At 46.5% G+C, this 14,732-nt stretch overlaps 2 protein-coding genes across 2 annotated transcripts in view; one reads left to right on the forward strand and one right to left on the reverse strand.

Moving 5' to 3' along the window:
- Window positions 1-14,732, reverse strand: part of LOC135386175 (corticotropin-releasing factor-binding protein-like) — a 161,493-nt gene that overhangs the window by 54,450 nt on the left and 92,311 nt on the right. The gene's annotated exons all lie outside the window — the stretch shown is intronic.
- LOC135386174 (uncharacterized) lies at window positions 2,491-5,742 on the forward strand. Its single transcript, XM_064615941.1, has 2 exons — window positions 2,491-3,287; window positions 4,893-5,742. The coding sequence occupies exons 1-2, from the start codon at window positions 2,564-2,566 to the stop codon at window positions 5,498-5,500; spliced, it is 1,332 nt and encodes a 443-aa protein (XP_064472011.1). The 5' UTR covers window positions 2,491-2,563; the 3' UTR covers window positions 5,501-5,742.

The following is a 14,732-nucleotide window of genomic DNA, read 5'->3' on the forward strand; positions in this document are numbered from 1 at the left end:
TTCTTTTTTTTTTTTTTCATCACTCCATTTTGTCTCGTATTTTAAAGAAACTGGGTGAAAGACATTGCGTCCACCGGAAGGAGACGGGCAGACATGGGCTGTGGCTCAGAAAAGGAGATGGGCGCTCCAGGGCAACGTACTTATTCGGCCAGAGCCGATGAGCCAACTGATGGGCCTAGCGAAACCGACTTAGCACCGAACAGACACGCTCGTGTAGCGCGCCGCGATGACGATGACAAAAGTCGGTGAAGTCGGTGAAATGCTGGTGAAGCGAACGTTCAGGCGAGATATATGAAGGGTACCTCGAAGGGGTTTGGTGATTTGGTGCCTGATGGCACAACAGCAACTAGGGCCAAATAGTGCCACGTCATCGCCTCGAAGAGAAGGTCCATGAATCAAGTAATCAAGTCAAGTGTGACAAAGGGCGGGCGGGTACTCACAATTTGGAGGGTCACTTTTTATTAGTAATCGCCCGCCCGCCACATCCGGCAGTATGCGGTACTTCTAGAATGATGTAGTACATGTTGTTTTTCATCCTGACGCGTTCCTTTCAACGTATGTCAACATACATAAACTGCGACTCCCCAATTTATAAGGTCCCTTTCGTCTGACAAGCGACTTTGCGGGGTTCGGAGTTCTACTACTCACACATGGCGGACAACAGTAGAACACGCGATGAAAAACACGTCCGCGCAGATGTGTTGCATTTTTTCGTGGTCTTATCACGCTGGGAAAGCGAGAAACGCAGAGCAGCAACAGTGCTAGCGAACATTGGCTCGCAAAACATTTCATGTTCTGCCGGTGCTTTGCAACTTGTTCACACAGCACAGCACGAGCTCTCGTGAAAACGCGCGCAACAATTTATCATGGAGGACGCACTGACGATACTGGCGTGCTGCGCGGCTGATGATTCTATGGGCAGCGGTGATGGTGACATTTTGGCAGAACTTGAGCTGTACAAGTCAGAAACGAGGGACGACAACAACAAGGAACAACGGCAACGAAGATGGTGGGTCAGGTCATGGCTGAAATGCTGTGCGGAGCAGGGATGCTATGAGAACCTACTTCGAGAAGACCACAATAACTATTGGCGAAGAATCAGGATTGAGACACACACATGTGAGGACCCCGTGAAGCAGGTCACGTCCTTCCGTCTGGTGATTAAACCCAGAGAAAGGCTGGCCTGGGGCGGGCTGCTCGGTGTTGTTCAGGCTGACACAGTGAGACCCGTGATGATGTTGATGATGAAGAAAACGGGTGTAGTTCCATATCGGGACCACTCGTTTTTAAATATTAGTGAAAGAGTTAGGAAGGTAAATATTGCATAGAAGTGGAAGAAGGTCATATACTGAATCTAAAAATGTAAGAATTATAAAATTCTGTGGACGAACTTTTTTTATATGCATTTCAACAACCCCATCTGATTCACTTTTAGCGCAGGAGGAACACGGGAGTGCTAAGCCTAACGGACTCGAGACTCGTCATCTTGCAAAATGTAGGGTCGTTGAATTGGGCTAAATCACCTCACTTTAGTGAGGTTAGTCTAGGTTAGGTTCTACAAATTGGGGGTAGGTCAGGTGGGCGCCCCCCCCCCCCCCAGGCACGCACTAGGCGGTGCGGGCGTCGAGACTGTGCCTCGGGTTAGATCAGAAGGTCCTCAGTAAGGATGGCGGATCGCCTTCCAGAAACGGGCGATAAAATTAAATTTTTATACGTTTCACGCAATATACGAGAGTCATTCCTGTTTAATTTCGTTACCAATTATCTCCTCTTTCACGTAAAAGCGTTTGATTTTTGTTTTTATTCCTTGTTCTTTAAAAAAAGCCAGTGGTCCCTGTACGGAACTACATCCGATGAAAACTGAACTGAAAACTCCAATCGAGTTTAACTCGTTTTCAACATGTCAACTTAATTGCACCAGTGTTGTGTGCAAAATTGTCTGGGGCTAAACCGGAACTGACATTTCCCGGACCCAAGGACAAAGACACCAGCGAAAACAGGAAGCAGCAATCGCAGGCAGGCTTTCTGTCGAGGCAGAAGTATAGCGCGTTCACTACCTTTGTACTTTGTATTTTGCCGACGAACCGTGTGTGGAAGCGGATTTATTGAAAATCCCAAGGCAAGAACCGTACTTGGAACATAACACTACATAAATAATAAACGAAAGTACACAGAATTTGTTCTTCATGCTGATTTCCAGCAGCGTTACTTGTGCTACAGTTCCTACTGCAAGGCATCTGCCATCGTCAAAAACGTACAATAAATAACCGTCCTTCGAAAGATCGTTGTGCGAAACACAATTACTTCCTTGCCGTGATCCTATGTTTGTACAACCACAAATCTTATATAATCTAGCAGAACGGTCACATAAACGTGAAATGCTCGAGGAGTTCGCGAATAGAAAAAAATTATACTTCAGAAAATGACATTCAGCACAACAAAATATATCGTCGAATGTCGAATCGAAGCAAATCAGCAAAAGCGTTTTGGCAGACGTAGCTGGACGTATAGTGCAAGGCACGTGCCCGTAGGCAGTGCGTGCCGTCTCCACGAACGGGATGGAATGGCGGCGGCGACACTCTTACTGCTTTCCTGTGCCGACGCACTGGTCCCGAATGGTAGTGTGGCAACAGCCATTTTTCGATTCTTACCTCCTTCACCGTTCGGACTGGCCGCGCTGGAGGAACCGAGCGCCCCCAAGAGACGACGTCACCACAACAGGTCTCTGTACGACGAAATCTTGGTCGAAACTCTGCACCAGCCAGTTCCTGAGAACCACTGGACTCCCCTCGTCATATTCTTATTTCTCGCCGCCATGCTAATCGGTATGATACTCGCCTTTCTCTGCGTCTTATGTTGTATGCGTTACTTTCATTCACAAGTCCGGTACCGGGCGATGAAAGAGCTCAACGGCGACGACGTTCATGACGAAGGGCTGAGAGAGGCTGCGTTCAGGGCACGAATGAAGCCGGTGGAGACTGGAACACAAACCAGTTCCAGGAACGACTCCAGCTTTCGAAAGTGGTCGTTTGTAGCGAAGCCTGATGAGGCGGAGCTTCAACGTGCGTTCCAGATCAAGTTCCAAGAACAAGAAATGAGAAGGAAGAGAGAGGAAGAAGAAGAACAAAGGCGTCTAAAGCTCCTGCAGTTAGAGGAAGAAGCGAAGAGGGCGAAAGAAGAGGCTGAGCTCCGCTCGGAAGAATACGAAAGGAAGCTGAGAGACGTAGAAGTCATGTCCAAGGAGCTCCTGGATATAAGATCTGGCATGAAGCGCAAGAGAGGGAGGGGTAAGGAAAGAATAACGGTTTGTACAAGGGCTGCGTTACAGCGATTGAATCCGGGGTTCCGCAACACACTAACTGCGGGCTCTTATTACTCAGCAACATGCTACTCCTACTGTGCGTATAGTTACTTCCCCATGTACTACGTTCGTTGATGCAACAGTTAGAGATAGTTGAAAATCGGATACTCCAGGGGCAGAGTATTGGCGTACCATTGACAGTTTTATGTATTTATGTACGGTTGTAGTATGCTGCGTTATACTCCTGTCACACGGGATGATTTAGTGTCATTTTCACGTAGTGCACTCCAACCAGCGAATGTCACTTTCACTACGTGCTTGCTACACGGCTTAAGTGTGTGTCACTTATGCAGTGATGGCAATTACGATAAATAAGAATAAACAGCGGCAAAATTTCCAGGCGTGCGTCACAATACCTTCCTCGGAATGTTTTCTTTGATTTAGAAACACTTCCTGTTAATTTTCTTCCAACATTAAACAAATTAGCCTCAAACATGTGCCACAACAAAAATAGCCGCTGCTGGATTGCTGAGAACGCGAAGTTCTCACAGGCTGTTAACGAGAGTAATGACATGTTTTTTTTGTTTTTGTTTTTTTGCACCGTCTGACACTGTACTTAAATGAAATAAACACGCCGTTGAAAATACTTGTTTAAAAATATTGTGATGTCGGGACCCCTCGCATTTTCTCAATATTTTTACCTGTGCCACAAAGCATGCCGTCTAGGCTACAGGCTTTGTCCGCCGAAGACAAGTGAAGTGAGTTTGGGGAACTCACTAAATCGTTAGTGCACTTTCTGCACAGTGTCACTAAAAGATGTCGGGTGACAGCATAGGAATGACACTAAGTGCAAGTGTCACTCGCTGAAAGTGACACTAAATTAGTCCGTCTGACTGGGGTATTATTTGCTCGATGCTTTACAGCTGTCGTTCCGGGCGTGGCTTCCGAGAGCATGTCGTTTTGAGTTGTCTCTGCAACGAAGCACTCTCTCGCGTGCTCGGCAGGCAAAACGGTGACACAGATTGACCCCATTATGACAGATATAATCCGGATAAGGTTCCTTATATGAGAAAAGGGACAGACACGTAAATTTTTAGTACAAGCATATACGGCTGCAGCGTTCATTCACTGTAGATTCGAAAGTGAGGTGAGAATGTGTTAATGTGTGCACAGTACTAGATTAGTTGGTTTTTGCAGAAATACTTAATCGCATAAACTGTCCAAAACGTCAAGAGAGGTTAATGATGATAATCACGCGACTAAAGTGCGCACGACATCGAACGGCGTGCCGTAGTTATTCTGTTACCGGACGCAGATTGCACCTACCTTTCCTCGGCTGACTCATCGATCTGCTTGTCTCGTCGTTTCATTCCCCTGCTCGGTTGTTGGTGCTTAAGTATTAAGCGGTAGCCGTAGCGGTTAGTAGTAATGGTGGTGAGCTGCTCTGCAACTAAATGTTGCTTTATGGGAAAACGTTGCGGCGAAGGTTCCTCCTTTTTCAGGACGAGATGGTCCAACGACGCGCGGGGAGCGGATATCACATTGCGAGGGAACAATAATTACTAGCACATCACATTTCGTTTGGTCGCAGGTAGAAGAGACACCAGCCTTCAAAAGAGCAGTGGGGGTTCAGAATGGCAGCAATCGGAACAGCTGAAGCAGCAGCAGCAGGAGGAAGACATAGCCCAGGACGAGGCCCACAGTTCATCATCTCAGATGCGCCTAGATTTGCAGTTCAAGCAAGACAGTAAAGGGAAATCCAAGTGCAGCGTGCAAGCGTACGTTGACCCTGCTGTTGACGGCTATGTAGCAGTGGACACACCGTATGATTCTCCACCAGACAACGATATGGCTCCAGGAGCAAATGCGTTCCAACTACGCCATGAGGATAATTTCCGCAAGGAGACGTATAACGTTTCAGAAATTAGGGACCAGGCTAGGAGAAAGAACACGGATACGAGGACCTCTCGTTCAGCATCTTCGTTCGTGCCCCAAGACGTCAACGAATATGAACGTTTAGCTGTTCCTGGATTCTCAAGGAGGCAGAATAATCAGGCGCAGCAGCAGCGACGACTGACGTCATCTAATGAGAGTTACATGGCCAGTGGTCACCAAAGCTCGAATAAGGGTTCTCAAGCGCTCCCTGACGATATGGAGCGAACGAAGTCGCGCAGTGAGATTTCACTGAGCCGCAGGTAGCCTGTCTTGAGAAATCTTGCGAGTCTTTCTTAGTAGCGAGGAGCGTGACACACGTGATCGTGCGTCAGATATTCGCAACATGCATCCGTGATGGATAGGGAGAAAATTGTGGATTGGCAGTTGCAAACCGAGAGAATATATTCAGTCTATGCTGAGCAACGGCGACATATTTCTGTGGTAGTAAACCGTGCCTTATTCCATTTTTGTGTGAGAGCTAAATAATAAGCCCATTATAAATTGTATGTACCCGTGTCAGCATATGCAACCTATATGAAATGCACATCCCTTTTGTCGAGTAGAAGCAGGATACACCTGTTCCAACAGGGAAGCTAGACCCGGTGACCGCTCGTCTCAATACTGGTTGAAAGGATACTTAGCCTCGTGCAGACTTCATCCTATTTCTACAACGGCTTTATAGTGCAGTGTGCTTCAACTCCGTGCACGAACAGGAGAGGTACGGAACAGATGACACACTTCTTCGCCACCAAATTTCGCTCGTAAAACATTTTTTACCAGTCCGCCCAGCCCTATCGCTGGGGGAACTACGCTTCACGCCACCACCAACGCTACCAAGCGAAACTATGTGATACTCAGCGATATACTGTTCCCACATCTTGGGCTTTCGTTACCCTCGCCTTAAAGCTAGATTTAACAACTTCTTGTATGGTGCTTTTGCTGGACATTTTTGTCAGATCGTGGTTTTTGAATGTGGACTGCGTTAGTGTTGTGCCCTAGTCAGACCACTGCCAGTTCTGGAATGCTTTATTCATGACGATGGTGATGCCGATCTAATTAATGCGGTAAGTGGCAACATTTGATGTCGCCCCCCTCTCCTTTTCTCGAAATAAGAAATGTCCTTAAATCTCCAGCTAAAAACAAACCCACATTTACATGGCATAGTGATTGAAATGTGCTGGAAGTGTACTTCGGTGAAGCTGCAGTCCTTTGGAAGGCATGCTGACCATTTCTCCCTGACCGGCTGGTGGAATATATCCATGCTGGTGTCTTACTCACGTTCGTGATCTCGTGTACGTAGACCTGCCTGATTATGTCGTCAGCGCTATTCTGTATTGAGTTCCAGTAAATGATACAAATGCCGTTTGCCCAGTACCAGACTTTCCTTGTTGAAGCAAGAATTTGAGTTGGAATTCGAATGTTTGGAGCAACTTTGACACTGCTTCCTTCGGTGCTCAGGAAAACTTGGTCTGTCATTGCCCACTAGGAATGAACTGTGCCCTCTTTTCAGTGATTTTCTTGGACTTGAATATCTAAAGGCTGAAGCGCATGGCACGAAAAACGAGCCGAATTCCTGCCGAACCGAAATCGTGATGGAACTTTTTACCGTGCACCGCCGGACGCCAGCAAATCGGACACCGAAGTTCGGCCGAAAACTACGATGGTTGCTCGCTCCACTTATTGCACTCTTTCCGGAAGTGACGTTCACTTATTGCACTCTTTCCGGAAGTGACGTTCCCTTGAAATGATGTCTGAACGTGTCCCGCAGACCTTTTTCAGCGCTTTCGAGAGTCGTCCACTAGAAAGAAGAAAAAGGTACACGTCGTCGCTCGTGGAGAGGTGCACAGAATGCCAATCAGGCGACGAAGCAAACAAGAGTGGCGAAGAAACCTTGCTGGCGTTGTCAGCAGAAGCATCGAAAAGAGGAATCCGAAGGGGCATACTCGTGACATCATCGCGTTGCTTGTTGCAGGGGGAACTGAGGGCGGGCTACAATTTGCGCGTCTGGAAACGGCGGTTTTCACAACTTTTGTTTAGCTAGCTATTATCATTGTAGTAAGCAACATATCATTGATACGTTGGGAGCAAATCCGACATGTGATTTCTCTTTTTGACACGTTGTAGTGGATGTGGCAACTAAAGACAGACTGCTATCAGCTGGCATCATTCAACAGATGTCACTTCGAATTCGCACATTTCGGAGCTTATCCAAGAAATTAAAATATGATAAAGTATCAGGTGACAAAAGTACATCAGAGATCGTCGTAGTGTGTCGTTGATCGAATATTTTCCCGTTGCGTGCTGTTTTTATATTTTTTACGTGGTTACTGAAGACACCCTGTGCATCAATAACATAGTCCGTAGATGACACAATGAATCACTGGCGAAAATCTCCAGACGCTGCGCGGTGTGGCCCGGTGCACTATGGGAGTGGCGTTCCCAGGGTCATAGCAGCCAAACGTACCTTGTATAGGTTTCAGGAACACATGAGCAGAAATTGCATTCCTTTCTTATAATGTTGGGCATTGTGGAGTACGGACCAGTCGAGCATTCTGAACTTGCAGCTTGAATCACTAATGAATTACAATCTGAGAATGGGAAAAGACCGAACTCGCGTCCACGCTTTCTACACGAAATCAGCGCATCAGAAATGCATGCATTGTAATTTACTCTTCGTACAGCATCGACGATGCAGTCCGACGTACCAGAGCAATATTAACTTTGCCCAAGAAGTGACGCTGCGAAGCAAATACAGGAAATGTCTCACGTAATGTCAAAAGCAAGGTGTCTTTTTTTGTTTTCCTTGTTAGATTTAAAATAAACACTGAAGGCATTTTGAGCGGATAGGTTACGCTGCAGCGCGGGCGTCCTGTGGGGAAGCGCATGTAACTACCGGACGAGTATGATTGCCCAAAATTCATTAGTTAACCTTTTAATTGGATTTTTTTTGCGAAAATGCGAGACATCAGAATTGGGAGTGACCTTAATTTGAATAGACGCTCTTTCTCAAAAACCCTTCAACGAGTACCTACTTTGAGGTATAAATTGTCAAACTTTGGTCTGCAAAAGACGCGGAACCTGCTCGCGTGGCGTAGCGTTTAGGATGATCGCTTTCCACGCCGAGCCTGTGAGGTGGACACGGGTTCGAATCCTGGCACCATCGGTGCTGTCCGAGGTTTTCCTTGGGTTTTCCGGCACACTTTTCAGGGGGAAAGTCTGCACAGTTCCCCCTGAAGTCGGCAAAGGACGGACGCGAACTAACTGCCCTGTTCCCCACTCCTGCCTTCTGTCCTCTCGCCATCTGTTGGCGTCTATACGCCGTCATAGCCACAGTTGCTTCGCGGCACTAACATGGTATTTAAAAAATCATTCAACGCGAGGGACGATACTCTACCCTAGTGCTGGTGGTGATGTGCGAAATGAAATAATGAGCCCCTTCACAATAAGAACGACATCGCTTCAGCTTATCCAGGCTGGAAAGCGGTCTATCTGACCAACAGATAAGCGTTTATTCCAACCAGCTCGATGGCTAGAACACACGTGGCCTCCCGACGCGAATGGCCATTTCCTTCTTTTTGTGTTCGAGATATGCGTAGTTCTGGCTTCGCCTCATATGCTTACCAAAGTTCGGCGATTTATATCTCAAAGTACAGGGTGTGTGCAGAAAAACATGAACCGCATTTTTTCATGTAATTCTTTGTCTACTTAGCCGAGGAACTTCCGGTGGCGCACGACGGCGTATTTATGCGTGCGAAAGCTACAAAAAAATCCTGGAAGCCATACTCAGTGTAAAAAAATAAACAGAGCGCGAAAACATGGGCTTCCATGCATTAGAATAGGGCGGTCATGACAGTGCATGGTAGTGCATTTCGGTCTCATGAGAGTTATGTGCAGGCACCGCTAGGGGTACTGCCGATGAGCATCCATGTGTCCATGTGGGACATCGTTTCGATTTATGCACCGATAGCTCCCCTAGCGGTACTTGAACACAACTCTCCTACGTGCACCACGTTGCCCTTTCACATACACCCTATTGTCCACCATGTTGCCCTATTCCGATGCACGGAAGCCGACGTTTTCGTTGTTCCGTTTATTTTTTAAGCTGGGTATGGCTTCCACAATTTTTGTACAGATTTCGCACGCATAAATGCGCCGTCGTGCGCCACCGGAAGTTCCTCGGCTAAGTAGACAACGAGTTACATGTAAAAATGCGGGTCATGTTTTTCTGCACACACCCTGTACGTTCCTGGATTTTTTTTTTTTTTACAAAAGTGGGTAGATTCAAATAATGGTCGCTTCCAATTCTGCTGTGTCACATTTTCGCCAGCACATCTAATTAACAATTTAATTAGTGAACCTTAGGTAATTAGTCCTTTCCCACAGGGCGTCCACCTTTCCGCGTAACCCGTCCGCAAAAATGACATCCGTGCTGCGCTCACGGCTCTTTTTAAAAGAATCTGTAACGGATACAAAAAAAGAAAGAAAAAAGAAAAAAACAACACCCGGTATGAAACCATTTGTTATAAAATGCCCCACCGATTCACGCGCGACACTAGATGCTATGTATACGCTATGCAAACGAATTTCCCGTGATTCGCGATAGCACATTTAGGGTCCTGCAGGTAGCGCCCCAAGCGTAGTAGTACGCTACCGCCTGTTCCAAAAGGAAAAATGATATTCATCCGTCCATCCATCGTCGTCTTGTAGCTGGCAAAGCAGTTATTTTGACAATAAATTAACACGATTAAACGTCGGTGGAAAGTAAAAGTAGATAAAATAAGCAATTAAAATGATGCTGATGAAGACTGTATGGGTGTTAACGAGAACGCGGAATATTCCGAAAGTAATTCAGGAAGACGACTAATTCTCATAAATTCTCCCACGGAACGAAATGACTCTTCGTATTGGTTCTACATCTAATGGTGGCACGATGATGATGAGCTTCTGTTCGCTCGCCATTTTCCAGCATATTTTTACTTCCACATTCCGCAGATGCCCAGGGCGTTTGATAATCTCTAACCTTAATCGTCAAAATTATTCTTAGTCTTCAAACAGAATACTTTGCACATGCAAAACACATTATTTGTGCAGAGAAACACATGATACATGTTGGCGAAGAAGCTAGCACGAGTAATTTCTTACGCATAAAATGACAAACAACCGCATTTTCCCGTCAATAACGCCCCCTAAACGTCATGATACGTACGACAAATGGTCCTTGAATATAAATGAGGGCGACCCCTTGTGCTCGGGAGATATAGCATAAGGCATGAAAGAAGAAAAGAAAAAAAAAACGAAACCAAAAAAAGAACCGTCGCTCTTCGCTTTCGATGTAACGTGCTATACCTGCAGACCGCTCCTCGAAAACTGAAAACAGTGCCGGCGATGTACATTGCCATTGTGGCCTCCTCGGTGTTGTGCACAACACACTCAGCGCCGCTGGATCGCCCGCGTCGATTTATCACGTCGTGTTTACCCTTTCGAACGCTAAAAATAACATTAACATTATTCTGATGGTGTGTGGCGTGTTTCAACGCCACAATTTCTACCCCATTCCAGCTGTCATGTGAGGTGACGAGGAAAGGGCATGTCATTTCTCCTGCAACTGCACTCCTTTGTATTGATTGATAGGGCCTGTTCTTACAAACAGCGCTTTGCTTGAGAGCGCTGGAAATCACAAGCTGTTTTCTACCTCCGTGTTCTCACTTGGAAATTGGAAAGCACAGCGCTCGGCCGGCTCTGCAGCTCAAGTCTCGCGAAACTCCATTGGTGACGTGACGCAGCACCGTTTCGTCTTGTGTTGATTCTTGATTCCCGCAGGCTATAAGCGGACGCGGAAGGTCAGTAAGGTGGGCAAACGGAAAATTGGACGCCATGCTACTGTTCACGACGACACCAACCCAACACCGCAAAACCAGAAAGATAAATTCCAAAGCTTCCCCGACGACACGGGTAAAACAGCCTCTTGGTTGGGCATCACAAACCAGCGGTAGAAAAAGCTGACAGGAGCTCAACTCTGACGAGCGCTGTTATTCCAGCGGTCTATAGCAGTGCAAAAAAATACGAATATGGAAGAAGTCTTCTAATGGAAAAGATGACCTGGGCCACCGGGTACCCTTACTGCAACCCCTAATTTGCCCCAACGGCCAGGGTGTCGACACGGCGATAAACCCAAATATTCTACTGGACTCTATGAAGGAAAGCCTGTTGTGAATGTGTTTCTTTTCTTTTCCCTTTTTTATATCTCCTTCTTTGTGCTGGGGCACCTTGCCACCTCACACTATGACGTCACGTTACGTCATAGCACAGAGGATAAAAAAAAAGAAACAGCGCTGTTTTCTAGCGCTGTTGAGCAAAGCGCTGTATATGAGAATAGGTCCCTACGGCCTATATTTTGGATAACTACCTGGATTACCAGGTCATGAGGTATTCATGCAACTGTTGGGCTTGCGCTGTGAATGGTATTCAGCATACGCAACTTTGTCAAATCGATGGCATCGGCCGTTATTTACCCATTGCCTCAGCGTTTCATGCAATACCCTGTGACCGGTGTCCCCAGGAGCAGTAAATCACAAATTAAGTGGCGAAATTTCCTCATTCATTGTCACTTCATGCATTTCTCGTTTATCTGGACAACTACAGCAACCACGAAAGTAGTTTAACGTCTTAGGATTTTCATTTTTAGTTGTAAGCGTTCAAAAAGGTAACTGAAATCGGGTATCCTAACCACTAACCCACTCCTGTCTCGTCTCGTATAATTACTTTTGTACATCTGTTGCTCGTTGCCCAACGCATGTTGCAAGGTGAACGTGAAAACATGTAGAAATAGACCTACATGATTTTTCTAAATTCCTTGTTAGCACCGCGCAGCAACAGTGGCTATGAGCGGAGTACAGACGTGGAAGGGCGGAGAGAGAACAGCAGGAAGGAGTGGGGGACAGGAGGGCTAGTATGCGTCCTGGGACGACTTCAGGAAGAACTGTGCCGACATTCGTCCGGAAAGTCTGTTGGAAAACCCACTGAAAACATCAGACAGCACAGTCGGTGCCGGGATGCAAACCCGCGTCACCTCCCAGTCACAGCGTGGAAGAGGATAATCCGATGATGATAATGAACGAAATGTATGAACGATAATGAACGAAAGGTAGTGACGATTAATGAGAAAATTTGCCGTGGTTCCCTATACCTTGTGGCTCCGTGGTCATGATGAGATAAGAAATGCTGAGGTGACGGTTGAATCATTACCTAAGTCCTTGGTATAACAAAGTTACGTGCATCGAGTAACATACAGCACCCACCCAACAGCCAGCGCATGAACCCTTTGTGACAAGGTAACGCCATCGCACAAGGCATAAAAGTCACAGTATGGTTCGAGTCAAGTTAATATAAAGCATTTGGAAGAGTCCAGTGTGCCTTAGAAAGAGGTGGAATGAGAATAGTGTTTGACGGTGATGCATTATATTGTGCAAGGGATTCAGCATTGATGCCAACGTGAACTGTACCTAGGTAATGTTCTTCACCCGATGCTGTGCTGCGATACAGATCACATGCAGGATCTCTGCCAACAGAACACAGTTAAAGCGTATGATCGTGCAGTTTTGACACAAGGTGTCAGCTCAAGTCTGTGGACCGAGCTACTCCACTCATCATATATGTTTTTTTAGCTTCCATACACTCATTATGGTGCCATCACATCATCATCCCCGCCAACCCCAGGTGGTCTGCGACATTAACTGCATTCTAGAGGAACAAGTGCGCTGGAGTAGCCGGTTCCATCTGTGGAGCCACAGTCTCCACGTCATTTTTCGTTCCAATCCAATCCAATCCATAGTCTTCAGAGAAGGCCACTCCGAGACAAAGCCAGTGTATCAGAGATACGAAGTGTCTGGAGCGGCGATCTGGTAAACTGAAAAGGCTCATTGCACCATGACAGTCCTAGATTGAACGCACTGACACCACTTCTTATGTGACCATATCCGAGAGGTGCGATCACTGTAGTCCGAGACTGTTATCCGACTGCTCGCTTCTGCATTCCCGTGAGTACCACAGTAGCGATCTACTGCAGACCCGTATACTAAGACATTGCGCGCGAGTAATTCGTACAGTACCGCAACACACACGACACCCTTCCCCATTTCCGAGGAGGACGGTCTGCCATTAGCATGTTCGTTGTATTAGCAGCGCATGCTGTCGGAAACAGCTGTCGTGCGCATTCATATCCGTGCGTCTTAGGACGGCTCTACACGGCGACTGCAGTTTTATGTGCAAACTGTGTAACAACAAATGCGTGGATTATGACTCTTTGATTAGATCACATTTGAGAAGAGTGCCTCAGGTAGGCGCTGCTGAACTCGGTGCATGCAACGTTCGCCGCTTGATTGCAACTTTGTTTATGTATAGTGCCCCCCTCTCTTAATGATGATTGCGTGCACGTAAATGAGAGCAACTTGTGTAATTAATGCTGCGCTCTGCGCGCAGAGTATCTCATCACCTCGACTCACGAAATAGGAAAGCTCGCTGGTAGCCTTCTTCTTCTTCTGCTTTAAATGGGTGGCGCATTGCCCAAGTACAATTGGTCATGGAGATGTGTGGGTTCACTTAGAGGCTATGAGAATCGAAATGAGAAATGAGGCAGTGACGCCGAGAGCGGCGAATTCTTTCAGCTCCACCACCACGAGATGAAGAGATGAACGAAATGACGGAATAAAGAATTGAGCGGGAAAAGCGATTATGGATGCGGTCAAAGGACAGAATGGAGGGAGAACTGACTGGGATGCTATGAGCAGGAAAAGGAATGGCAATGACGGTGCTCCGGAGCGACGGCTAACGCTGAAAACTAATTGCGCACAAGCTGCTTCGTCCACGCATGCCTGACATGAGATTCTTGATTGGTTGTTGCGTTTCACACGTCTTGAGCGATTGGAGCCCTGTCGTTGTGTGTATACGAGCAGTGTAATGGTGAAAAGTAATAATAACAATCCTAATAGCAATATATTAGCAAATTATGCTTCGAACTATGCTTAAATAATATTCCTAACGTTGTTACAACAGTGTTCTTTTCCGACCAATTGACCGCTACTCCAGAAGTTGTTTTTGGCTTCCAATTTGCCCATTGGGTACTATAAGGTTTCATACTTATGTTCGTGGTACGTGGACTACACCTTTTTTTTACTACAGCTTCTACAACCACGCAACCCAGGCGCATGCGTGGTCAAGGTCTGAGATCACACATCGAACGATTTCGCATTGCGTTTTTACCGTATCAAGTTCCATAGCTTCTTCCTATAGAAGAGCTAAACAGAACTGCGACATGTCGTCGCTTCGCGTTCACCACAATTGGTCCTCTCATATTAACCTCTGTGAAGTGGGCTAGGGTACTGTGGCTATCACAGGGAAACGTCCCATGTCATCGTCACTTCTCTTTCGTTTATTGTTGTTGTTTTTGTGTTCCTAGAAGAGTTTTCCTCTTTATACACAGCTTCTTCCTATGTGTTTG

The sequence above is a fragment of the Ornithodoros turicata genome, chromosome 2 (genome assembly GCF_037126465.1).
Source record: "Ornithodoros turicata isolate Travis chromosome 2, ASM3712646v1, whole genome shotgun sequence".
Taxonomy (NCBI): Eukaryota; Metazoa; Arthropoda; class Arachnida; order Ixodida; family Argasidae; genus Ornithodoros; species Ornithodoros turicata.

Coding starts and splice junctions, on each gene's coding strand:
- LOC135386174 (XM_064615941.1), top strand. CDS start 2,564: ATGGCGGCGGCGACACTCTTACTGCTTTCCTGTGCCGACGCACTGGTC. Junction 3,288..4,892: donor GAAGCGCAAGAGAGGGAGGG/GTAAGGAAAGAA, acceptor GTTTGGTCGCAG/GTAGAAGAGACACCAGCCTT.